At 37.8% G+C, this 27,905-nt stretch overlaps 1 protein-coding gene across 3 annotated transcripts; it reads left to right on the forward strand.

Moving 5' to 3' along the window:
• On the forward strand, positions 1 to 27,850 carry LOC120236730 (hyaluronidase PH-20-like). Of its 3 annotated transcripts, XM_039239686.1 has the most exons (5): positions 1 to 21; positions 110 to 194; positions 13,682 to 14,832; positions 15,304 to 15,393; positions 27,250 to 27,850. In XM_039239686.1, exons 3-5 carry the CDS (start codon positions 13,879 to 13,881, stop codon positions 27,793 to 27,795), a joined length of 1,590 nt encoding a protein of 529 aa, XP_039095617.1. In that variant the 5' UTR covers positions 1 to 21; positions 110 to 194; positions 13,682 to 13,878; the 3' UTR covers positions 27,796 to 27,850. The 3 variants fall into 3 exon arrangements, with proteins under 3 accessions (XP_039095617.1, XP_039095616.1, XP_039095618.1); XM_039239685.1 differs by lacking the exon at positions 1 to 21 and having other exon boundaries at positions 44 to 194; XM_039239687.1 differs by lacking the exons at positions 1 to 21; positions 110 to 194 and adding an exon at positions 61 to 109.
• Positions 27,851 to 27,905: the final 55 nt, after the last annotated feature.

A 27,905-nucleotide genomic window follows, 5' to 3' on the forward strand; every position in this document is an offset into this window, starting at 1 on the left:
GTGTGTGCCGTCTCCCAGGAGGTGAGTCTTTGGGACACTCCCATCCCGTCATAAATTAGCCTGATCCTTAGTCGACAGCCACTCTGATTTCCTGTTTTCCTTGTCTCAGGTGAGAATCCTAGGGCACTTCTGCTCTCCTCTGTTCTTGGTGAAGAGATAAGTACAACTACTGCCTGCTCGTCTCATTTTCAAGGGTAAATGTGCTCAGGTTTTTATGGAATAGTATAGGGGGCAGAGAGAACTATAAATATTAATGAATTCTGATAATGGCATTAGAAGGTTGACTTTGTAGCTAGTTTTTCTTTTTGGATAGCATCTGTCGTCCATTTTGCTGTATGTGATGTGCTAGTTGTATTGTTTATTTTAATATCAACAACAGTAATGGCTATTAATGAGTATTCGTATCTCATAGATGTAATAAACATGCTAAGAGCCGAAAGGAATTTGACGCTGAGAAATAATTTTGTTAATTAACTGTTGCGTCTTTGAGTTTTGGTAACTGGTCTTCCTCCTCTTTTGTGAAATGGAAGCAGACCCAGCTGTATGATCCCCAAACATTGTGGCGATATCTGAATTCTATACTAATAATTTGGTTTGCTCTTCTTTGGTTTAAGTGTCACTTATTTATATGCCACTTGCTTTTTCCACTAATACAATTTAAACTGTCCAGATAGATGACAGTTGACAAGGTAGAAAAACATTTCCATCGGGCTGAGGGAAGAGTTTGAAGGCTGAGCTCGAATAGGTTGCATTCCGAGTGGACTCCTCCACAAGAGGCCAAGAAGCAGTCACAGCCAAATTTACGCAAGGCACAGTAACGGCCAGCAGACGGATCTGCTGATAGAATCATGATAATGAAGACTTTCTCATGTGGGTTCCCTCGCAGAACGTGCCGTGTGCCGATGCATGCCATTGATAGGCGCAGCCAGATCGTCAGATCCGGCTCCAAGGCGGTATGAAGTTGTTGAGCATCTCACTTGCACCAGAACAATTCCATAATGCTCACATATTTAGAGCTCACATATTCTTTTTTAGCTTTCTAGGGAAGCTTTAATGTTGGAAGGTGTATGAATCATTAAATAGACCTTGGACTTTGCCTCCTTTTGTCATGCTTTTCCCTCCCTTTCATACAGAAGAGGATGGAGGCCAGGGATAACATTATTAAAAATAACAGGAACAAGTTAATTTTTTTGGTATTTACTATGTGCCAGGTGTAAGGGAGGAAAAAAGAACTTGCCTTTACCCTGTTAGCTTCTGTGCCTAGAGCCTGTGAATTGAACTGACCCAAGGCAGATTAAGAGGAGAAAAGCCTACCAACTTGATTTAATATTTTTACATGTACACAGGAGGCTTCATAGTAGTTCAGTCATTTATAAACATTTCTTTGAGGAGTCTTCAGACAGATCAGCGTTCTATTCCGATTGCTGCAGAAGAGATTAAATCAATGAGATCTGGGGCGCCTGGGTGGCTTAGTCGGTTAAGCGTCCGACTTTCACTTAGGTCATGATCTCGCTGTTCGTGGGTTCGAGCCCCGCGTCGGGCTCTGTGCTGACTGCCAGCTCAGAGCCTGGAGCCTGCTTCAGATTCTGTATCCCCCTCTCTCTCTGACCCTCCCCTGCTCACGCTCTCTCTCTCTCTCTCTCCTAGAAATAAATAAAAATATTTAAAAAAAAAAATAAATCAATGAGATCTGAGAACTTGACCGAGGCCACTTCATAAGCAAAGGCCTGTTCCTGGTATTCCAAACCCAAGCGTGTCAGACTCCAAAGCTTTTGCTATCAGAGTGGCTTGATCCATTCCACAGCAAAAAATACCTTTTCTATTGAGACCCAGTGTACACATATGTACATATCTGATAGGAAAAGGGTCATAAAAAAATATGCTTCTGCGTGTGACGATGGTCCTCTGGTGCTTCCTCTTCTGTTCGGCCCTGTTGTATCCTACTCTGGCCATTCCACGCTATGATAGTCTATTTCACTTATGTATTTATTTACTTTTAGAAAAGTGTTCATTAAAACCAGTTAAATCAGTTTCATGGCCCTCTAAGAGTCTGTGGCCTGCACTTTGGGGGAAAAAATGCTGGGAATAGGCCTACCCAACATCACTTCACTTTCTTGGGTAATCATGTGCACAGCTACACTCCATTTTTGCCTAAAACGCACAGGACTCTCTGATGATGTTTAGCCTTTGTCCTGCAGTGCTTTTTTGTGATTACATTTTGGTCACTGGTGACCTCAGTGTGGAGCATTATCTAAGCTTTTCTATTTCCTTGAACTAGAAGCATGGGATCTCCTTTGAGAAGGGAAATAGCAGCAGCCTCCCAACCTATAGGTGAAGGTAAGGGGGCGATATAACTGTCAATACAACTTTTACTGAGTTTCTATGACTTAAAGTAAATTTTACTGCTATCATTCTTCCTCTTCCCTTTTGTCATTTTTTACTGACCATGTTCTCTAGAGAAGAGTTACAGTCCTGCTATACTCCCAAACTTCTCTGTATCATCTAAAAATTTCAATATCCACAGTAAGCATTTCTTTGAACTTCTAGGACTAGGAATTCACAATCCCTAGATTTTTCTAGCAATGCTCCTAACCTACTTACATATATTGACTTTCCTGGTTGCTGTAAGTCAAAAACAACTGTCTCCACACCTGACTACAGCTGAGTTTCTTACAGTTTGGGGTAAATGCAAATGAACTATAATAAGCAAGATTTCATAATATAGGTAGTCCATCAGAAATAATATGGAAGTCCAGATTTACAAGCTTCTAATAAAAAAATACTTCACAAGGAGTGAGATTGATCTTGGTATTACCAATATATTTTTTAAAAATTAATACCTAAAGATTGAATAATTTGAATCTTCCAGCTCTTGCATAATAGAACTGAAAGTGGAAACAACGTCTCAATCCTTTTCTGGATCTGGGCTCCTAAATCCCCTTAGCTGTGGGTGTCCCCTTGGCTGTGGGTGTCCCCTTAGTTGTGGGTGTCACCGGCCTTCTGGTCCTCTTGGCAGACGAAAGGCTGTTAAGATAGAAAGAAAAAAGTTAAAAGTGAATGTATAAATTAAAAAACAAACAAACGTTTTTAATGTTTTTATTTATTTTTGAGAGAGAGAGAGAGAGAGCGCCCACAAGTGGGGGAGGGGCAGAGAGGGAGGAAGACACAGAACCTGAAGCAGGCTCCAGACTCTGGCCTGTCAGCATAGAGTCTGATGTGGGGCTCAAACTCGTGAACTGAGAAAACATGACCTGAGCCCAAGTCGGTGCTTAAATGACTGAGCCACCCAGGTGCCCCTAAAAGTGAATGTATGAAGAGGAGAGAAGAGTTATTGCAAAGGGAGACACCAAAAAATGTTATTAGTGCTGCTCTGTGGCATATTTATTTTAATTGTGAGCTATAGCACATCATTAGCTGGAGAGAATGGTGGCAGTTGGGGACAGTCCTAACAAATAGGATTAGGTTTGAGTTAGTAGTCTTTAAAACCCCTGCTTATTACAATCTCTGAAATAAGTCTTATTGTCCATACCACAACGAGAAGTTAAAGTAGCTATTGTTACTTCTTCAACTCTTTTAACTTTTTATCTTGTTAATATTTAAGATAAAGTAAAGTGGATTTTATCCAGTAGATGAACTTGTGCTTTGGGAGAATGGTAGGAAATTAAAAATAATTTAGTGAAACTGGGGAAAAGAAAAAATAATCTGATTAAAGAATTAATTGATGGATAGAGTCACTCATTCACCCATACAATTAACTACATATAGATCTTGCACTATTTAGCAGGCACAGTACTGGGCGTCGCGGACAAGATAGTGAGCTCACAGTGTAGTGAGAAAGATAGACATATTTCAAATTTGAACACAAACTGTGACTGGTACCAAGCAAAGTACAATTTAAGGGGCACCTGGGTGGCTCAGTCTGTAAAGCTTCTGACTCTTGGTTTCAGCTCAGGTCATGATCTCATGATTCATGAGTCTGAGCCTCCCATTGGGCTCTGAGCTGACAGCACAGAGCCTGCTTTAGGATTCTCTCTCTCCCTCTCTCTGCCCCCTCCCCTGCTCATGCTCTCTCTCAAAAAAAAAGAAGAAAGAAAGAAAGTACAATTTTTAGGAGAGTGTTAATACATTTAAAATAGCCTTCGTGGCATTCAGAAATTAACACTTAAATAGTCAGTTGGGTTTGGAAAGTCTGCACAGTGGAGCAAACATTGAGAGATCTATCTGTAGGCTCAGAATAAAACTTTAAAGATCCAGGGCAAAGAGATTTATACAAGATGTACAAGGCAGGATCCCATTGGATTGAAACCTACGTAATTCTTCTATGGAATTCATATTGTCCATAAAACCTGTCATCATAAAACTCTTCTTCCTTAAAAGAACAGGGACTTTCATGTGGATAATGAAAGATTTGAGTTTTATTTTTCTTTAGATCCCGGCTGAAAAGCTGGCCTAGATTGAGTTGCAACACATTCCTTCGAAGTAGAGAAAGAGAGGATTAGGCTAGGAAGACATTTGTTTGCTTGAGACTTCAACCATAGCTTTGCTTTCACAAAATCTGCATTCTTAAAAAAAATTTTTTTTAATGTTTATTTATTTTTGAGAAAAAGAGAGACAGACAGAGCATGAGCAGGGGAGGGGCAGAGAGAGAGAAAGAGACACACAGAATCTGAAGCAGGCTCCATGCTCTGAGCTGTCAGCACAGAGCCCGACGTGGGGCTCAAACCCAGAAACTGCGAGATCATGACCTGAGCTGAAGTCAGACACTTAACTGTCTTAGCCACTCAGGCACCTCTACAAAATGTGCACTCTTAACGTAGACTGCAGAGCATATATTTTTTAGGAAGACAAATATTAAATCACTTAAATCTCTGAGAAGAGTTTAAAGCCAGTTCTCTATGCCAAAAAATAAAAATAAAAAAATAAAAAAAAAAGCAATCAGTCTGCATTCTAAATTTAGGAGCCTGGTATCTCTATAGGTGCCAAATATTTTAAATTGATAAGAGGGAAAATAACTATCATATTGTCTTTTGAAACTGAGCTCATGTCTTTTCTTTTTAATTTTTTTTTTCCAAGAAGAAATTTATTTTAGTGACTGGGTCATCAAATCCCTCTAAAGCTATGCAACAAGTATCACAAAGCATGGAAGAAATTTTATAAAGATGCTTTTAAAATTTTTTTAATGTTTATTTTTGAGAGAGAGAGACAGAGTGTGAGCGGTGGAGGGGCAGAGAGAGAGGGAGACACAGAACCTGAAGCAAGCAGGCTCAAGACTCTAAGCTGTCAGCACAGGGCCCGAAACAGGGCTCGAACTCATGAGCCACAAGATCATGACCTGAGGCGAAGTCAGGTGCTTAACCAACTGAGCCACCCAGGTGCCCCTCATATCTTTTTCTTTAATGGCATTTGTTTCCCACATTTTTGATGTGCTTAATCATATTTGATGCAATTGGGTCCCTATTGCCTTTGGACAAAGGAAATGTATGAGCAGATAGGTGTTTTTGTTTCTATTAGACTATAGTGCTCACTTCAGAAGCACATGTACTAAAACTGTATTAGACTATAGTGGCCATTTAGTTCTTTGATATAATTCCATGTGTAGATTTAGTAACTATAACTTTGACAATTCAGGGAAATAAAACCCAAAAGTCATTTGACTGGTCAAGGGAAGAGAAACATTGGTTACTGCTAACAGACGGCCAAGAGTGAACTCAGCCCATGTAATAGCTAGTATACCTTTGTGAACATCACTGTGCAGGGCACTGGTAACCACAGAGGTACTTGTTACTGATAAACTTTGATGTCATTGGCACTAAGGTCTTTTGCCTATTTTGCTAGGCAGCTGCGATGCCGCAATTATGGACAACTAGAACTGGTCCCTTGTTTATGATGGTGGGATATTGGGCTGACTGCAAATCAAGCATTACTAAGCTCAGTCTGGCTTGGCAAGTGGCAGTACAGAGAGGATCCCTAGCAAAGCAATTGTGTTTTTCTCTAGCCTCTAGCATTTAGAGACTCCTTAAGACTTTATTCAATTATTCCAGTACTTAATTTCAGTCATATCTGGGTGTGTCAGCGCCTCATGCTTGGTGATAGAAGACATAATTGTCTTGTGAGTAATGTTTGAACTCTGTGGCTTCTGGATGCTTTGCTTCATTTTTTGTCTGAACATTTTCATTTTAAAGTGGTACCATAAGCCAAAATTTTGAATTTACTGAAATTCAAAGTACATTGAGTTCATTTTCTTAATTAAGTGATTAACTCATCAAGCATGTATAATAGTGGGGACTGACAAAGATTCTCTATTGTCTATGCTAATCATGCTCATTGAACTCTCTTTTTGACCAAGCCTCAAACGCTGCTGAGCTTCTGAATCCTTCCTTGTAGAAGGTAGTAAGAATCCTGTTAAGTCGGTTTAGCAAGAGTTCCCATTCTCTGTATCTGGTCATCTGGGAAATCTGATTAGGTCTCCTACCTTCTACTATCCCCAGCTGATGCCTGATCACCCTTGTCTGTCTTTAGCAAGAATCCTGTTAGGCTAGTTTAGTCCAAATCTTCCCTTACCCCAGATATTCCCTCAGTAACTTTGCCCCCCGGCCATTTTGTTCCTTGGGTATAAAGTCCCACTTTTTCTTGTTGTATTTGGAATTGAGTCCAGTTCTATACTGAGGTCTCTTTCTCTTATTGCTCTGGTTTTTCTTTGATGGCTCTGTGGATTCTGGATGATACGTTTTGATTTTTGTTTGAGCATCTTCATTTTAAAGGGTTACCATTGGCCGTAATTTTGAGTTTACTGAAATTCAGACTATATCAAATCCATTAATTTAATTAGCTAACTCATGTATGTATCTATTGAGTATCAATTAAGTGGCTTGGACATTTGAACACCAACCTAATCTTCCATTTAAGGGTACTTTATATACGTTCTTTTATGAGGTGTCTGGGGTCTACAAAGATATTTTGGTCACAGAATGTCATTATAGACCCATTCGCGTTCTTTCCAAAGGAATTTTCTTTTTAGAATAAGATGAATTACTTTCTTATTTTCAATTAAATGCTTTTGGTATTAAACTATCTTGCATTTTCAAAAGTTGAAATATTAATATCTTCTACAACATATCAATATAACTTGCTTAAAGCTTGAATATTTAGAATTCATATTTAATCATGCTGTGGTTTTCTAGCTTCTGAGATGTATTACTTTCTAATTATACAGCTCAGGACAAACTTTTATGGCATAAAATGAGCATGTATAAATTATATCTCTATGTTCTACTATATCGATTAAATAAAATTTGATTGGGAAACTGCTTTTGAGAGATTTTGTTATTTGTTCGGCTCTCTTTTTTTTTTTTTTTCCTCTTCTTCCCTCTCCCTTCCCACCTTAGGGAAAAGAGCAGGCTCCAGGAAACTAGTATTTTCCTATAAGTAATGAATGTCAAACATGGCTTTCTCTGTCACTTTGAAAATATTAGTTCTAATTCATTTTGATTTTGTATGGAGAAATTCCTTTTCTAGCAGATGCTGTACTTCCTTGACACCAGTTCATTCTTCATCTGTACTAGACTGTGAGAAATCCTTCATTAATTCAAACAAAATGCTTAGCAATTGAAACAACTGCAATTAGTACTTGTTTTACCATTTGGTTCTTAAGCTCATTTCAAATGCTAATAAAAAATTTATAGCATGTTTACGTTAATTTGCCTTCCTTACCAATTCTTTTTATTACTATCAGGCACTTGAATTTGCTGGGATTCAACACACACACACACACACACGTGCACACACACACACACACACACATACACACAGGTCCTCCTCCCTCCATCACACAACACCATCCTAAAACATTAACTCTTTCCTTTAAAATTTTTTTAATGTTTATTTATTTTTGAGAGACAGAGAGAATGAGAGACAGAGCATGAGCAGGGGAAGGACAGAGAGAGGAAGACATAGAATGTGAAGCTCTCAGCTTCCAGGCTCTGAGCTGTCAGCATGAAGCCCGATGTGGGGCTTGAACTCATGAACAGTGAGATCATGACCTGAGCTGAAGCTGGATGCTTAATCAACTGAGCCACCCAGGAGCCCCAAGTCTTTTCCTTTCTAAAGGCTTATTTATTTTTGAGAGAGAGAGAGAGACAGACAGACAGACAGATTATGAGGAGGGGAAAGGCTGAGGGAGAGCATAGAATTCGAAGCAGGCTCCATGCTCTCAGCTGTCAGCACAGAGCGTGATGTGGAGCTTGAACCTACGAACCATTATATCATGAGCTGAGCTGAAGTCGGATGCTTAACTGACACCCAGGTGCCCCGAGATTAAGTCTTTACTCAAGTGACTGAGTGAAGAGCTCCTTTTTCTTACCCAACATGTGGAATACTGAAGAATATTTAGGTTTTTCTGGAGCAATTTCTGACCTGCTGACATTTCAGAGGAAAATCGTAAAAATTTGCTCAAAAATCAGTTGTCTTTTTTTCTTTCCGCTGCATAGGCTATAAGGTATCTGTGAATAAGAATTAGAAGCTCTGTAATGGGCTATGTTCTACTCTTCAGTAGAAGTAGTTTGACACTTAGTGCTTAGTAGTGGATACACAGAGTAAGAATGAGCAATTACTTTTTCTTTGTTTTTTAAAAGATTTTATTTTTAAGTAGTCTCTACACCTAATGTGGGGCTCAAATTTACAACCCAGGATCAAGAGTCTGAGCCAGCTAGGGGCCCTAAGAATGAGTAATGTCTTTAACTTTGAGGAGCTCCAGCCTGTGCAAAAATTGTCAGTGGGAGACACTGACAAAGTTAAGACAAAAGCAGAAGAAGGAAACAAAGGACAAGAATAAGAATGATAATACTGAAAGGACTCATACTAATACTAATACTAATACTAATAAAGTAAAAGGGAAGGAAGAAGGAGTCGATTGAATTCCACCAAAAATAGTATGAACTTCTCTTGTTTCATCAAGTGCATTGTCATATCAATTTCTGTCCAATTTATTTATAAAACATTATAGCTTAATAAGAAGTTTCCTAGAAAAATAGTCTTGCTTGAAGGTTTCTTTCTTTCTTTCCTGAAAGCATGAATAGATTTTTGCTGTACGAGAAGAAAACTGCACATGGATTTTTCTGCTTTGGGGATTTTATTCTGGTCTCTTATTTTAGGTTTGCTCAGAACTCAGCTTAGATTCAGTATAACTTGTAACTGGAGGTAGAAGTCAGCCTTTGAGTTGAAATTTGAAACCAAGTAGTACTTCAAAAATGATATACAGCCTACCAAATGTAATTAGTATACAAAGCCTATGAAAGCAATAAATTTGGGGGCTGGCTGCTTATTTGAAGTTTTGCTTTTTATTTTTCATGTTAAAGAATGATTTCCAATGCATTTATGGAGGTAATTTCGATGCATTAAAGTTACCTCCAGCATCCTGAGGCTAGGAGCTATTTGATGAGTATCGTCATAATGCATTTATCATGTTCAGATGTTCTGGAGACAGTAGGGTAAAGGGGAGTGAGAAGGTGCCATGGAAAGACATCTTAAACCTTGGGTCTCGGGGCGCCTGGGTGGCTTAGTCGGTTGGGCGTCCGATTTTCGCTTAGGTCATGATCTCGCGGTTCGTGGGTTCGACCCCTCGTCGGGCTCTGTGCTGACTGCCCGCTCAGAGTCTGGAGCCTGTTTCAGTCTGTGACTCCCTCTCTCTCTGACCCTCCCCTGCTCACGCTGTCTCTCTCTCTCTCTCCTAGAAATAAAACATTAAAAACAAACAAACAAACAAAAAAACCAAAACACCTTGGGTCTCCCCACCTCTCCTCCTGCATTCAGTTCTCATTTGTTTTCACCAATGTTATAATTTCAGCTTTATCAGTATTTGTCCACATTTCTGACTTTTTACCTTTATATTTATAATAATAATTTATATTCAAAATCTGTAACAATTTTAATAGTAAGAGAATTGTATCCAAATTAGTTCTTGGGGTGTCTGAATTAGTAGGTTAAGTATCTGGCTCTTGATCTCAGCTGAGGTCTTGATCTCAGGGTCATGAGTTTAAGCCCTGAGTTGGGCTCCATGCTGGGAATGGAGCCTACTTAAAAAAAGAAAAAAAAGTTCTATTTACTATTTACAGGACTGGCTCCTTCTTGCCATTTAGATCTCATTTCAAACATCACCGTCTTTAACCACACTATATAAAACTTCTCCCTCTCCCTAGTAATTTGTCTATTACATTATTTTGTTATATTTTCTGATTGTTTTTGCGCTTCCCTATTTACTGTCTGTACTCCTCATTTATATGTAAGCTTTATGGAGGTGCCTGGGTGGCTCAGTAGGTTAAGCCTCCAGCTCTTGATTTCAGCTCCAGTCAGGATCTCACAATTGGTGAGATCCAGCCCCAAATCAGACTCAGCACTGACAGCTTAGAGCCTGCTTGGATTTCCCCTCCCTCCCTTTCTCTCTCTTCCTCTCCCACTTGCTCTCTCCCACGCACGTGCACGTGTGATCTCTCTCTCTCTCAAAATAAATAAACTTTAAAAATGTTTTAAAAATGTAAGCTTTAGGGGCGCCTGAGTGGCTCAGTCGGTTAAATGTCTGGCTTCGGCTCAGGTCACGATCTCAGGGTTCATAGGCTCGAGCCCTGCGTCAGGCTCTGTGCTGACAGCCAGCTCAGAGCCTGGAGCCTGTTTCGGATTCTGTGTCTCCCTCTCTCTCTGACCCTCCCCTGCTCACGCTGCCTCTCTCTTTCTCTCTCTCAGAAATAAATAAAACATTAAAAAAGTTCTTAATTCCATTGAGATAATATATGCATAGACTCCTTAATAGGAAATAAGAATATCAGACAAGTGGAGTCTAAAGACAGCCCTGTAGACTGACATCTACATCTATTAATTATGATTTTCTAGAAAGAAAACACTTGTTCTGGAAATAAAGCATTTGTTGTAGAAAAGCAGAGCTTAGAATTAAGCCAAGAAATTTAGTTGTTTTGTTTGCTTTTTCTGTCTGTAACTGTCTTCTCTTTACTTTAAAAATCCCAACTATGAAGTCCTTCAAATAGTAAAACAAGAACCCCTTGACCAAGCATCCTAGTGAATAAACAGTAAGAAGGTGGATGCTTCTTTTCCTCTTCCCACTAAAGTGAAGCTGAGCTTCAAATCTGTTCTGGCAAAATTCTAGCTTTAAGTTTTATTTTTCTCCCAGTTTTTATTTGAGAAACTATATGGTAGTTGAATTAAAGAAAATTAGAAGATCAAAAATATGTAGGAGTGCGTGAGTGGTTCAATCAGTTAAGCGCCCAACTTTGGCTCAAGTCATGATCTCAAGGCTTGTGAGTTTGAGCCCTTTGTTGGGCTCTGTGCTGACAGCTCAGAGCCTGGAGCCTGCTTCAGATTCTGGGTCTCCCTCTCTCTCTACTCCTTCCCTACTTGTGCTCTGTCTCTCCCTTAAAAATAAGTAAACATTAAAAAAATAAAAAATATGTAATGGACCCTCAGGAAATATGATATTCTTTTACCTCCCTGGGTTTTCTTTAATTCCTTAAGTATGCACTTACGTTTCTGTATATCTGAAAAACTGCTTGTCTTCAGTAGTGCCAAGACAAAGAGCTAGTTGGTTCCTGCTCATTAGTATTTGAGGCAAGCATCTTTACATCCTGCTTGACTATCTTTATAACTAGCTCTGATGTCTGCATAGATTCTTTCAGGCTAAAATACTGTATTTATTTAATGGGGCGCCTGGGTGGCTCAGTCGGTTGAGCAACTGACTTTGGCTCAGGTCATGATCTTGCGGTTCATGGGGTCGAGCACCACAATGGGCTCTGTCTTGATAGCTCAGAGCATGGAGCCTGCTTTGGATTCTGTGTCTCCCTCTCTCTGTCCCTTTCCTGCTTGTGTGCTCTCTCTCTCTCTCTCAAAAATAAACATTAAAAATTAAAAAAAATAAAATCCCATATTTATTTAAGCATATCATCATTGGGGATTGAAGTTGCTTTTAATATTTTCTCATGTGATAGATGCCACAATACACAGTGGTTAATAACATATTGTAAGTATCTATACCTACCTACATAATTTTTATTACAAAATAATTTGGGGCTAATTCTCAGATAAACCATTCCTTGGTCAAAGATTTTAGCTCGCATGTGTTCTAGTGATAAGATTTCTTTACGGCAAGAATAAGAATTAATTAAATAGGATTTGGGATGTATTCAGGTCTTGAGCTTTTAAATTTATTCTGCGACAAAATGATTTTTTTAAAGGAATGTTAATGACTTTCCAGTGCTGTAGGGAGACATTAAAACCAGCAGGCTTCTGGCCTGGACACTACTGAAGACAAGTTTTGTGATTGGCCTATGAAAGGACTTCTGGGTAAATACTACTATTAGGAGTTAGAGGGGTATCAAAAGCTTAGCAGCGGTGCTTTAAAATTGCAATTATTCAGACAATAGGCATATAGGACACTTGAGAAGCAACCTTACAAGTATAAACTTAGAACATGCCTTATACATCCTAGTGGAGAGATGCTGATTGTCTGGAGTTAAGTCAGGTAAGATTTTCTAGGGAGATGAGATTCCTGTGTGAAGTTCCTAGAAGATGCTCTAAATAAGAGATGCTTTTCTAGATGCTAACCCAGGGCTTCCTCCAGTTCTGTGCCCCTAGGCTTTGTCCAGAGATGTATAAAGAAGAGTTAAATTTGTTCCATAAAAAATATGTATATATTTTTGTACCTATACATAAATTGTGTATGTGTGTGTATACACAGTTATTTGTAAATACGTGTATATTTTATTTAACCTTTTACTCAATTTGCTTTCTCTTGTGCTAACACAATCATGCAATTCCATAGATTCTGTCTCCTCTCCCTTTTTCTCCCTTTTTCTCTCTGCAGAATGGGGTCCTCCACTCCACGCCTATGCCACTTTATCTCCCCCGGTTCACATGCACACACCTCGATCCCACCAAGCTGTCTCCTTCCACATGTGGAGATCCTTCTACCGCTCCACAGATTGATTTCCTGGGTGTTCCACGTGCTCTGACCTCTATACAGCTGTGTTTGAGGGACGAGGGACATCCTGGTTCCCCTGCTTCCCCGCCATTATAACTCCTCCCTTCCTCTAGTTACTTTGAGATAGGATGAGGCACTATTTCAAATAACACTTAGACTTGCTCCTCAGTGGGAGATTTTGGTTAATTCAATAGTTTCAAGCACACTTTTGATCTATTACTTCTGGCAGAAGTGACTTTGCCTCCTCCTCTACCTGCCCCCCTTCAGAAAAAAAAAGAAGAAATCTCACAATTCTATGGAAGGTTGTTTTCAATCTTTTTGGCCTGCCTCTGTAAAGTGGCCTTTCAAGAAATAATAAACAAAAATGAGAAGTTCAACTGGAATTAATTTTTATTTAACAGGCTTTTGCTAAGACATTGCTTGGCACAGCGTTCTGCACAAGTGGGAAGGCAAAGGAAAAATAGCTGCATTCACCTCTCTGGAGGCTCAGTAATGATTTGGGAAGATGACACAAATGTTAGCGATTACAGGATTTGCATCATACAGAAGAGAAAATAACTTCATTGACTCAAACACAAGAGTCCTCCATCTTCAAAAATCGGATTAAACTCCTGCACTTAATGTTAAGAGCTTGGTGAAGTTTATAGTCTCTGATACAGAAACATCGGTAACAATATATTCCATGTTTCTTTTTTTTTTCAGTTATAGATGAAGCAACTTGCAAAGCATTCTTGTAACATGAAGCAAGAAGAATAATATTTAAAAGTAACCCAATCATTATACGTCAATACCGTCAATGTAGCTTCATTCCACTATCTTTTCTGTGCTTATATCTTGCATGAAATATTGGATAAGCCAAAGTGTGTAGGAAGAAATTTTCCTAGTCCTTAATCTTTGCAATGGGAATGCTCATGTTCAGGCATATCTTCTTTAAGAACTTTGTCAAGTCCAGTGGAGCAACACAGGCAGTGTTTACATTCCTTCTGATTCCATGTTGCTTGACTCGGGATTTCACGGCACCCCCTTTAATCCCAAGTATTTCTTTCCTCTGGGGCTGGAATGTCCCAGCTGAACGCTGTGCTTCAAAGTATAATGTACAGCTAGATCTGAGCCTTTTTTCTCTAACAGGAAGCCCCCTAAAAAGTGCCACTGAACAAGCCATTACATTATTTTATAATGATAGACTTGGCTACTATCCTCACATAATTGAAAAGACTGGCAAAAGTGTGCATGGAGGAATCCCTCAGTTGGGATCCTTACGAAAGCACTTGGAGAAAGCCAAGGCAGACATTTCCCATTACATACCGACACAAGGCCTGGGCTTGGCTATCATTGACTGGGAAGACTGGAGGCCTCTCTGGGCAAGAAACTGGAAACCTAAAGATATTTACAAGAATCTGTCTATTGACTTGGTTCAGCAACATGAACAACTTAATGAAACAGAAGCCGCCAGGAGAGCCAAAGTAGAATTTGAAAACTCAGGAAAGTGTTTCATGCTAACGACTTTAAAATTGGGAAAATTCCTTCGACCAAATTATTTATGGGGTTACTATCTTTTTCCTGATTGCTACAATCATAATAGTAGAAACCCCAATTACAATGGAAGTTGCCCTCAAATAGAATATAAAAGAAATGATGAGCTCAACTGGTTGTGGAATGCAAGCACAGCCCTTTTCCCATCTATTTACTTGAGTAGCAAATTAAAATCTTCTCCAAATGCCCCTCTCTTTGTCCGTAATCGTGTTCAAGAAGCCATTCGGGTTTCTAAAGTACCCAGTGCTAAACAACCAATTCCAATTTTTGTATATACCCGTCCAGTTTTTACTGACTTGGATTTGAAATATCTTTCTGAGGTGAGTAAATCAAGGTGTAAGGACTATGAATCAGTGTTCACAAACAGTGTTTAAGGAATTTGACGTCATTTTTGACGGGAGTGAAATTTGGCTTTTAATATCATTTAGGAATATGCACACAGGTGGTAGTTCTGCATTGTTATATGAATGCAAAATAAGAATATTTCATTTTAATGTAATCATATAATAACTTAGCAACAATGAAAAAACTAGGTAGCACAGACAATATAGTAATTCAGTTCCCTTTCTTTTTCTTTCATGGGTCTACCCTTTGTCAATGGAAGCAATTAAAATAATAGAAAAATCTGTATTTTTGATAGTGTAGTGGTGGCATGAAAGGTGGAAACAAATAGTGGAGAAATATTCAAATTATTGTTATTGAGTCAGAGTTCTTAGCTTTGATGTTACTGTCCTATGCATAACATTTCTATTTTATTTCTATCTGTTAACTCTTTCTGTCACATTTGCCAGGATGACCTTGTGAATACAATTGGTGAAACTGTTTCTCTGGGTGTCTCTGGAATAATAATATGGGGAAGTCTCAATTTAAGCCAAAATGTGGTAAGTTTAATTGACAGGAAGTAGATGAAAACATTTCTACTTTTCATGTTCTTGAGGATTGTGGTGGTACTGAATAATAAAATAAGTATTATGCTTGGTACATAGTAATGTGTGCTCAATTAATACTGGTTGTATCAAACAAACCTTCATTTGCATGGTTATGTTATAAGGCAGAAAGTATTGTGCCTGTTTTCCAGCGAAGAGAAACAGAAATTCAGGGAAATTTATTGAAATTCTCTAGGTGCTGTGGCTAGTAAGTACCAAAAGCAGGACTACAATCTCAGTTTTCTGACATAGTGTTTGGTTTTCTGCATTGCATAATGACATCTCTCTCCTCAAGAAAACTATGAACTAGTCAATGAAAGAATGAAAGAATAGTCAATTCATTCATTCATTCATTCATTACAGTTTATTAAGCACTTACTTTACTTACTCATTTAGTCACTCAATGGCAGTTTATTATAGGGGTCAGCAGATGATAGCCATGGGGCAGCTCTGACCTAGTATCTGCTTTTGTACAGCTCATAGGCTAAGAATGATTTTTACTTTTTATTGTTGTTGTTGTTATTTTTTTTCTGAAGAGTATACAAAATTCAAAAGAAAGAAAACTGTTTCTATGCCCCCCAAAAGAAAAGCGTGAAAATACAGGAAGCAAAATGTTAAAAATTATAGGTGACTTAAATATTATTTTTCTTTACACTCAACTATATTTTCCTTTTTAAATTATTTTTTAAAATTTAAATCCAAGTGAGTTAACATATAGTGTAATAATGATTTCAGGAATAGAATTTAGTGATTCATATAACACCCCAGTACTAATCTCAGCAAGTGCCCTCCTTAATGCCCATCACCCATTTAGCCCATCCCCCTACTCAACACACCTCCAGCAACCCTCAGTTTGTTCTTTGTACTTAAGAGTCTCTTATGATTTGTTTCCCTCTATGTTTTTATATTATTTTTGCTTCCCTTCCCTTATGTTTATCTGTTTTGTATATTAAATTCCACATATGACTGAAATCATATGATATTTGTCTTTCTCTGGCCAACTTATTTTGCTTAACATAATACACTCTAGCTCCATCCATATTGTTGCATATGACAAGATTTTATTCTTTTTGATCACCAAGTAACATCCCATTAGATATATATACCACTCCTCTTTATCCATACATCATTTGAAGGACGTTCTGGCTCTTTCCATACTTTGGCTATTGTTGATAGTGCTTCTATAAATATTGGGGTGCCTTTGCCCCTTCAAAAGAGCATGCTCCTATCCTTTGGATACATACCTAGTAGTGCAATTGCTAGGTCATAGAGGAGTTCTATTTTTAATATTTTGAGGAACCTCCGTACTGTTTTCCAGAGTGGTTGCACCAGTTTGCATTCCCACCAGCAGTACAAAAGGGTTCCTCTTTCTCCACATCAACCAATATCTATTGTTTCCTGAGTCGTTCATTTTAGCCATTCTGACAGATGTGAGGTGGTATCTCATTGTGATTTTGATTTGTATTGCCCTGATGATGGGTGATGTTGAGCATTTTTTCATGTGTCTGTTAGCCATCTGGATATCTTCTTTGGAAAAGTGTCTATTCATGTCTTTTGCCCATTTCTTCACTGGATTATTTGAGTTTTGGGTGTTGAGTTTGATAAGTTCTTTATAGATTTTGGTTACTAACCCTTTATCTGATATATCATTTGCAATATCTTCTCCCATTCTGTCAGTTGCCTTTTAGTTTCGCTGATTGTTTTCTTTACTATGCAGAAGTTTTTTTATCTTGATGAATTCCCAATAGTTCATTTTTGTTTTTGTTTCCCTTGCCTCTGGAGTCATGTCAAGTAAGAAGTTGCTGTGGCTGAGGTCTAAGAGGTTGTTGCCTGTTTCCTACTCTAGGATTTTGATGGCTTCTTGTATTACATTTAGGTCTTTCACCCATTTTGAGTTTATTTTTGTGTATGGTGTAAGAAAGTGGTCTAGGTTTCTGCGTTGCTATCCAGTTTTCACAACATCATTTGCTGAAGAGACTCTTTTTTTCCATTGGATTTTCTTTCTTGTTTTGTCAAAGATTAGCTGGCTATACAGTTGTGGGTCCCTTTCTGGGTTCTCTATTCTGTTCCACTGATATTTGTGTCTGTTCTTGTGCCATACCATACTGTCTTGATGATTACAGATGTGTAATCATCTGTACATCTTGAAGTCTGGAATTGTGCTACCTCCAGCTTTAGTTTCCTTTTTCAGTATTGCTTCAGCTATTCAGGGTCTTTTCTGGTTCCATACAAATTTTAGGATTGTTTGTTCTAGTTCTGTGAAAAATGCTGGTGTGATTTTGATAGGGATTACATTGAATATGTAGATTGTTTTGGGTAGTATTGACATTTTAACAATATTTGTTTTTCCAATCCATGAACATGAAATGTTTTTCCATTTTTTTGTGTGTCTTCTTCAATTCCTTTCATAAGCTTTCTATAGTTTTCAGTGCATAGATTTTTCACCTCTTTGGTTAGGTTTGTTCCTAAGTATTTTTATGTTTTTTGGTGCAGTTGTAAACGGGATTGATTCCTTGAGTTCTCTTTCTGTGGCTTCATTATTGGTGCATAGAAATGCAACCAATTTTTGTACATTGATTTTATATCCTGCAACTTTGCTAAATTCATGTATCAGTTCTAGCAGTTTTTTGGTGGAATCTTTTGAGTTTTCCATTTAGAGTATCATGTCATCTGCAAAGAATGAAAATTTGACTTCCTCCTTGCTGATTTGGATGTCTTTTATTTTTTTGTGTTATCTGATTGCTGAGCCTAGGACTTCCAACATTATATTTCATTAAGTGGTGAAAATGGAAATCCTTGTTGTGTTCCTGATCTTAGGAGGAAAGCTCTCAGTTTTCCCCATTGAGGGTGATATTAGTGATGGCCTTTATGATCTTGAGGTATGATCCTTCTAACCATACTTTCTGGAGGGTGTATATCAAGAAAGGATGCCGCATTATGTCAAATGCTTTTTCAGCATCTATTGGGAGGATCGTGAGGTTCTGATCCTTTTTTTTTTATTAATGTGATGTATCACATTGATTGATTTGTGGATATTGAACCATCCCTGCATCCCAGGAATAAATCCCACTTGATTGTGCTGAGTAATTATTTTAATGTACTGTTGGATCTGATTGGCTACTACCTTGAGAATTTTTGCATCTGCGTTCATCAGGGAAATTGGTCTCTAGTTCTTTTTAGTGGGGTCTTTTGTTTTGGAATCAAGATAATGCTGGCCTCATAGAATGAGTCTGGAAGTTTTTCTTCAATTTCTATTTTTTAGAACAGCTTCTAAAGAAAGGTGTTAACTCTTCTTTAGATGTTTGGTACAATTCCACTGGAAAGCCATCCAGCTCTGGATTCTTGTTTGTTGGGAGATTTTTGATTACTGATTCACTTTCTTTATTGGTTATGGGTCTGTTCAAATTTTCTATTTCTTTATTTATTTTTCAGTTTGGGTAGTTTATATGTGTCTAGGAATTTGTCCGTTTCTTCCAGATTGCCTAATTTGTTGGCATATAATTGCTCATAATATTCTCTTGTTATTATTTGTATTTCTGCAGTGTTGGTTGGGATCTCTCCTCTTTCATTTGTGATTTCATTTATTTGTGTCCTCTCCTTTTTCTTTTTGATCAAACTGGCTAGGGATTTATCAATTTTGTTAATTCTTTCAAAGAATCATCTCCTGGTTTCGTTGATCTGTTCTGTTTTTATTATTATTTTTTGATATCATTGATTTCTGCTCTAATCTATATTATTTCCTTTCTTTTGCTGGTTTGGGGTTTTATTTGCTGTTATTTTCCCAGCTCTTTTAGATGTAAGGTTAAGTTGTGTATTTGAGACCTTTCTTCCTTCTTTAGGAAGGCCTGGATTGCTATATACTTCCCTCTTATGACTGTCTTTGGGGCTGTCATGTTTCATTTTCATTGGTTTCCATGTACTTTTTAATTTCCTCTTTAATTTCTTGATTAACCCACTCATTCTTTGGTAAGATGTTTGTTAATCTCTTAGTATTCATGGTTTTTCCAAATTCTTCTTGTGGTTGATTTTGAGTTTCAAAGCACATTGGTCTGAAAATATGCAAGGTATGATCTCAGTCTTTTTCTACCTGTTGAGGGCTCCTTTGTGACCCAGTATGTATCTATTCTGGAGAATAGTCCATGTGCATTCGAGAAGAACGTGAACTCTGCTCTTTATGACGGAATATTCTGAATATATCTGTTAAGTCCATCCAGTCCAGTGTGTCATTCAGAGCCATTATTTCCTTGTTGATTTTATTCTTAGAATGATCTGTCTGTTGCTGTAAATGGGATATTGAAGGCCCCTACTATTATGATATTATTATCAATGAGTTTCTTTGTTTGTGGTTAATGATTTATATATTTGGGATCTTCCTATTGGGTGCATAAATATTTACAGTTGTTAGATCTTTTTTGGGGATAGACCCCTTAATTATGATAAAATGCCCTCCTTCATCTCTTGTTAGTCTTTATTTTAAAATTTAGTTTGTTTGATATAAGGATGGCTACTCCAGTTTTCTTTTGATGACCATTAGGATGATAGACAGTTCTCCATCCTCCTACTTTCAATCTGCAGGTGTCTTTAGGTATAAAATGAGTCTCTTGTAAGCAGCGTATACGTGGGTCTTGTTTTCTTATCCATTCCAATACTCTATGTCTTTGGATTGGAGTGTTTAGTCCACTGATATTAGAGTGAGTACTGAAAGTCATTGGGTTGCCTGTTGAGTTAGTGTTTCTCATGATGTTCTCTGGCCTTTTTAGTCTTTGTTGCTTTTGGTCTTTTTTGTTTGTCTTTTCTCCATTCAGAGGGTCCCCCTTAAAATTTCTTGCAGGGCTGGTTTGGTGGTCATGAACTCCTTTAGTTTTTGCTTGTCTGGGAAACTGTTTATCTCTCCTTCTATTTTGAATGACAGCCTTCCTGGATAAAGAATTCTTGGCTTCATATTTTTCTCATTCAGCATGTTGAATATATCCTGCCATTCCTTTCTGGTTTGCCAAGTTTCTGTGGGTAGGTCTGCTGCAAACCTGATCTGTCTTCCCTTATAGGTTAAGGTTTTTTTCCCCCTTTCTTTTCATAATTCTTTCCTTGTCTGTGTATTTTGTGAATTTGACTATGGTATGCTTTAGTGAAGGTCAGTTTTTGTTGAATCTAATGGGAGTTTTCTGTGCTTTTTGGATTTTTTATGTCTGCTTCCTTCCCCAGATTAGGAAAATTATCTACTATAATTTGTTCACATAAACCTTCTGCCTCTTTTTCTCTCTCTTTATCTTCTGGGATTCCTATGATTCAGATGTTATTCCTTTTTAATAGGTCACTAAAGTCTCTGAGTTTTGTATCATGATCTTTTGCCTTTGTTGCCCTCTTTTTTCTGCTTCAATATTCTCCATAATTCTATCTTGTAAATTGCTGATTTGCTGCTCTGCTTAGTCCATCTTTGCTGTTGTGTCATCATTTGAGACTGCATCTAAGTTAGAAAATTTTTAATTTTGTCCTGACTAGATTTTATTTCTTTTATCTCTGCAGAAGAGGATTCTATGCTTTTTCAACCCTAGCTAGTATTCTTATTATTGTGGTTCTAAATTCTAGTTCAGATATCTTGATTATATCTGTGTTCATTTAGCTCCTGGCTGTCATTTCTTCCTCTTCTTTCTTGTGGGATGAATTCTTTCATTTTGGCATTTTGGAGGAAGAAAAAGATAATAAAATTAAAATTAAAAAATTAAAAACAAAACAAAAAATCAAATAAAGGAAGCTAGATCTTAGGTGTGTTTTGGTCTGTTTATTGAAAGAAACTTGATAGAATAGAGAAAAAAGGGAAATAAAAGGGAAAAAGGTAAGAAAAAAATTTAAAAATTAAAAAAATATATCATAACAGAATAAAATGAAATAAAGAAAATGAAATGGAATACAAAATTTTAGAAATAAAGTAAAAAAGCTTAAAAAAGATATTTTTCTCTTTTTGCCAATTTCTGTGGCTCAAATTATGCAATTTTTTGGTATTAATCCTTAGATCAATTTCTTAGGTGTTCAAAATGGTTTGGTGTTGATCTGGCCACATTTCAGGGACAAGACCACCTCAGGGTCTCCATGCTGCCCCATCATTTATCCCTATTATTAATTTTTTAGTGTTTATTTATTTTTGAGAGAGAGAGACAGAGCATGAGTGGGGGAGGGGCAGAGAAATATGGAGACACAGAATTCGAAGAAGGGTCCAGGCTCTGAGCTCTTACCACAGAGCCCAACATGGGGCTTGAACCCACAAACAGTGAGGATCATGACCTAAGTCAAAGTCGGACGTTTAGCCAGCTGAGTCACCTAGGCACCCCTGATTTTTACCTTTATAAATTTTAAAAGGTTTAAAAGAACAGTATTTATAAGAGGTGAAAATTATGTAAGATTTAAATTTTAGTGCCTATCAGTAAAGTTTTATTAGAACATAATCATGCTCCTTAGTTTAGGTGTCTATGGCTGCTTTTGCAGTGCAAATAAATAATTGAATAGCTATGGCAGAGACTGTATCATTCAAAGCCCTGAAATATTTACTGTCTGTCCCTTTAGAGAAAATTCTTGTTGATCCTTGGTTTATCAAACATCTCTTATGATTAATTCCAGATATTTGTTTAGGTTCTAAAAATATAGCAGGGAATGAAGCAAGCTCCCTTCACCATGCAGCTGCATCCTCACAAGTGGATATACAACACAGACAGAGGATACATCAGGTAGTGATAAGTGTAATAAAGAGCAATTAAGCAGTGTAGGCAGGATAAAGAAAGATTAAATGGTGTTATTTAAGATGGGGTAGTCACAGAAGGCCTCTCTGATGAGGTGCTGTTGGAGCAGAGACGTGATGGAAATTAGGGACCAAGAGTCTGGATGCCTGGGGGTGGTAAGTGCAATAGTCTTCAGGCTGCAATGTGCTTTTCCAGAAAGATCCAGGAGTCAGTGTGACTGGAGTGCAGTGAGCAAGGAAGACAGAGGTAAGAGGTGTGGTCAAGTGAGAAGGCAGAGGGTGAGATATAGGGCTTCCTAGGCCGCCATGGGGTTTTTACTCTGAGATCGAAGGCCACTAAGAGGTTTGAACAGAAGAATTGCAAGCTCTGATAATCATTTCTTACTTAGCTGAGTTGAGGGTGGATGTTAGAGGGGCAGGAGAGGGAGAAGGGATAGAGGGTTATTGATGGCTTACACCACAGGTGCTGGCGTGTGTTTTAAATATAACCTAATAGTAGAACAGAGAAGATTGACTGAGGGATCAGGTGACAAGGATAGATAAGAGAAGTGGTTAAGATGACCCCAAGGCTTTTGACTTGAAGGAGTTGCCTCTGAGATGGGAAAGACTTTAGCAAGCATGATTTGGGGGGGGTTGGGCAGGGAGGAAAGAGCTGGGAGTGGGGAGAGGGTGCATAGGCAAATTGCACCCTCTTCTTTTGAGAAATATTACCAACTTTTTCAAAACTCCTCTAAGGGAGAGGAAAAGGAAGGCTTATTTTCCACAGGTTATATTTAGTATTGTCTATTTTAGGTAAAATTCCGAGTAAAACTTGTTTCATTAGGAAATACATGTCTATATTTTTCAGTATAGATAAAGTGTATTCATTTTTTCCAAATGCATCTCTTTAGTCAAAAAACCTTCGACTGTCACCACCTAATCCTTTTCCTGCTTCCTTTATTTTCAACCTTGTTTAATTCTCAGTAGCAGGTCTTTCTCCCCCACCTCTTCAATCCTCTTGACTCAAACAAGAGTAAAGCTGTCACATGGACACCGCTGAGTTGGAGCTGAACTTTTCTTTCTCTACCAGCTGTGGAAATACTAGCGACATAGGTGCCAAGGAGAACATCCCATGAAGCTCATGGCCCAGGGTCTTCTCCTGGGACCTACAGAGAAGAGACTTTCTATGGCACTCTAAGACCAGAGGAGACCTTTTGATATTTTATCCTTCAGATAGACTCGTTATATTGTTACTTCATTTATAAAAGTACTCAGTAGTCATCTTTATGAGGGGGGCCTTGGTGGCTCCGTCAGTTAAGCATCCGACCTCGGCTTAGGCCATGATCTCATGGTTCCTGGGCTCAGGTCCCACGTCGGGCTCTGTGCTGACAGCTAGGTCAGAGCCTGGAGTCTGTTTTGGATTCTGTGTCTCCCTCTTTCTCTGACCCTCCCCTACTCATGCTGTGTCTCTCTCTCTCAGAAATAAATAAAACATTAAAAAAATGAAAAAAAATAAAGTAGTCACCTTTATGAGAATCTTTTAAGGTAATCTGAGCCCTTCCACCTGCTTGGTAGAACTCTGTTATTTCTGGCTTGATCACCCATAAAGAGAAATAACACGAAATATAAGTTCAGAGAAAGGTATACGTCTCTTTTGTAAAATCTTTCATGTCAGAAAATTATTTAAAAATTATAATTTCATAAATATATTCCTAATTTTCATTCACTGCTGCTGAAGCATTTAAACTCCTTTCTCAAGGATCGTATTAATTCTATGATGGAATCACTTACAAATTCTCCATATTACTACCTTTTTTTTTTTTTTTTTAAAGAACTGAGAACTCCACCGTTACTCAGATGAGGAGTGAATCAGGTATTCTGCAATTATTAGTATGGTATGACATACTACTTAATTGTCACACCTGTTTTCTTTAACTGCACTTTAATATTAGATTTACAGTGTTCTACCATGACTCTCAGATCATCTTCAGTTTCAGTCATAGAGAGACAGTTCTTCAACTTCAATATGGCTATTTTTACCTAATGACACTGTCTTGAAATTATCCCCTGTGGACTCTGTTCTATATATTTCTGCCACTTTCCCCAATTTATGATTATTTTGAGTGATTATTTTGAATGTTAGTTCTATCTTTACTACCTCTTTTTTCTATGCCACTTGTAATGAATAGAATCATGGATTACTTGTCTTATTACCTCTGATTCACTGGCAACTGGGGAAACAGGTAACTGCAGGTTTAATGACTAAAATTGATTTAAAACAATTGTTATTTAATGTAAGCAAGCTTTCCTTCCATTCCATTTTGTTAGATCCAGTGGTGTGGCAGACACCCAGCTCATGAATATTTAACAATATTCAGAAATTTTGTGAACTGATTGTTAAACGCAACCATTATTAAAAATTAAATTATAAAAATTTAGAATGAAATAAGTTATGTTAAAAACAAAAGTAAGAAATACTCAAAATATATCAGCTATGTACTTCATTTTATTATCATCCCATCTCTTGAGGTTATGTACACCTATTGCATCTATATAAGTGGAAATAGTATGTACTAGTGTGCTTCTCCATATCATACTTCCATTCTGTATGCTTGACTCCCAATTCTTCATTCAGTGATTTCAGGTTAATAGCTGAAAATTGGCATGGTATATGCATTTACACCATGGATATTGACAAATGCTAAAAACCATGCCTTACTTTTTAGAAAGCCAGTTTTAGATCCTTCCAAAGACTGTATCCTGTGTGGGCTAATGATTCTCAAACTGTTTTCATCCTTTACTCCTCTTTTTGCCCAGCTCTGGTCTCTGTGGTCACCCAGACTGTTATCTAAACTCGGTGTAAATTCTCATATATTTCGGGATACAGCATTGAAGGATTTTGACAAAGTCTCTGCAATCATGGAGCTTATATTAAAGTTGGAGGGATAGAAACCATAGACAAACAAGAAAACTATTTGATGTGATAAGTACTATGCAGAGAATTAAAATAGAGAGACATGAGTAAGTAGATAGGAAAGATGTCTGAGGTTCAATTAAAGCTGCAATCTGATCGACAAGATGAAGTGACTGTGTTAAAAAGTAGAAGAAAGAGCCCTCCAAGCAGAGAGAACAAGTAAGCGCAGTTTGAAACAAACATGCCATGCTTATGAAACAACTAGTATACCTAAGGCAGAGTGGGTAAGGGAGGGGCGCTCAAGAGGAAGAAAGGGTTACCTCACATTAGGCTGTATACAATTTGGGAGAAGTTGAATTTTATTCTAAACACCATGCAAAACTAGGATTAAGAAGAGGTTTCTATTGTTGCCATAACAATGACAACACACTTGGTTTAAACAAGAGACAATTATTATCTTACGGTTCTATAGGTCAGAAGTCCAGCATGGATCTGAAGGGGTTAAAATCAAAACGTTCATAGGGTTGCATTCTTTTCTAGGGGAGGGCCCTCAGTTACTCATTAGGGTTGTAGAATTCATTTCCTCTTGATTGCAGCAACGAGATGTCTATTTCTGGCTGGCTATGTCTAAGGGTCATTTCCAGCTTCTAGAGGTCACTACATTCTTTAGCTCTTGGCCCTATCCTCTATCTGTAAAGCCAACAATGCTGGGTTGAGCCTCCTTTACCTTTGAATTTGTTCTCTTTCTTCCACCTCATTCTTTTCTCCCAGCTGGAAATGTTTCTACATTTTTAAGGACCCATTGATTAGATTGAGCCCATCCAGATGACTTGGGATGATCTCTCCATCTCAAGTTCCATACTTTTTTTTTCTTAATGTTTATTTATTTTTGAGAAAGAGAGAGAGAGAGAAAGAGAAAAATAGTAAGCACGTGAGCAGAGGAGGGGCAGAGGAAGAGAGAGAGAGAGGATCCGAAATGGGCACTCTGCTGTCATGAGGGGCTTGAATTCACGAACCGTGAGATCAAGACCTAAGTCAAAGTTGGACACTTAACCAACTGAGCCACCAGGCACCCCTTAAGGTTCATACTTTTATCTATAGTCATATCTGTAATGTTCCTTTTGTCGTGTATGGTAATAGTCACACTATCCAGGACATTAGGGTATAGACATTCTTGGAAGACCTTATTCTTCCTACCATCTATGGCATCATCTCAAGGAAGATAACAAGAAATAGATTCAAATGGAAGCTGCCAAGATTCTTCAACATGCCTTCTGATCTACTACCACCACTTCCTTTGGTCTGCTGGGGGCCTGGCATAGCCAGCTCACTCAATGAAACTGTGGATCATGAAAGAAAGCAACTATCTTCTGTGTTTTTAAAATGACAGTGTCCCAGTTTAGAACACAGCAGTCTCGAGATGAATCATTTTAGTTACTCATCATGAGTGCTCTGCCAAATAAGTGTATTTGTAAAAAAGCTATCATAATTCACCCATAACATTTAATATAAAGTATACTCAGTTGAGCCTGTTTAGTTGTTTTGAGTTAGCAGTTGGTGTTTAAACTTGTCCCACAAGTATGATTCTTATTATATTTATTTATAATTTCTTGAGGGCTAACCAATGATATACTGGGCCTCGTGCTAAGCACCTGTATATACATTGTATCTTTTCATCTTCACAACAACCTTATAAGGTATGGTCTATAATTATCCTTATTTTACAAATGATGAAGCTGAAGCATAGCCAGGTTAATTGATTTGCCCAAGGTCACCCAGATAGGAAACTAAGACTAAAAAAGCTTGAGAGATTCTCAGGGTCACACAGCTGGTCATTAATAGAACTGTCTAATAAGGGAAGATTGGGCCCCAGAGACCATTTTTGGACCACTCGCTCTACCATCCACCCCCATTAGTTTCTGAACTTTTGAAGAAGTCCAAGGCTAGGTTAAAGTTAAGGTTCAACTGGTCAGTTATTCAGTGACATGAAATGGTATGTGAAACCTACTTACAAATATACAGAAACAGTTGGAATAATCTTGCTTGATGAGGTAAAATTGATAAGCTATTTCCTACCTCTTTCTGGGTCTTGTTTTATCATGTTTCCTTAGAAATTGCATATCACAGTGAATTAATTCACATATGATCTTGTGTCCCTTGATATTCTAACCTTCTTATAATTTTGCAGCAATCTTGCACAGAGCTTGACAGTTACATGAAGAATAAATTGAATCCTTACTTAATCAATGTCACCCTAGCAGCCAAAATGTGTAACCAAGTGCTTTGCCATGAGCAAGGAGTGTGTGCAAGGAAAAATTGGAATTCAAACGACTATCTTCACCTGAACCCAGACAGTTTTACTATTGAACTTGAGAAAAGTGGAAACTACACAGTACATGGGCAACCCACACTTGAAGACCTGCAGGAATTTTCTGAAAAATTTTATTGCCTTTGTTATGCCAATGTCAACTGTAAGGAGAGAGTTGATATGACTAAGATTCATACTGTTAAAGTATGTGTGGCTGAATATATTTGTATAGATGTCTTTCTAAATGCAAGTCCCAGTGATTATCGTTCAAGTTGGAGAAAGAAACATGGCACTCTTGGCAATATCTTATCCTCCATCCAACCTGCTACAGCGTCTCCTTGTGTTCCTGGCCAAGATCTCAGTAGGTGTCGCAAAGCCAGATTTATACTAGAAGCCAACTCCAAAACCACCCAAGTGGGCTATTAGATTGTATATATTCAAAACAAACAAACAAAAAATAAAACAACCTCTTCAAGTACAAGTTCAGTGCTTACTAAATTTTCTGTCTACATACATTGTTTTGATATATTTCACAT

Source organism: Hyaena hyaena, unplaced genomic scaffold (genome assembly GCF_003009895.1).
Source record: "Hyaena hyaena isolate Hyena2069 unplaced genomic scaffold, ASM300989v1 scaffold_161, whole genome shotgun sequence".
NCBI classification, from domain to species: domain Eukaryota; kingdom Metazoa; phylum Chordata; class Mammalia; order Carnivora; family Hyaenidae; genus Hyaena; species Hyaena hyaena.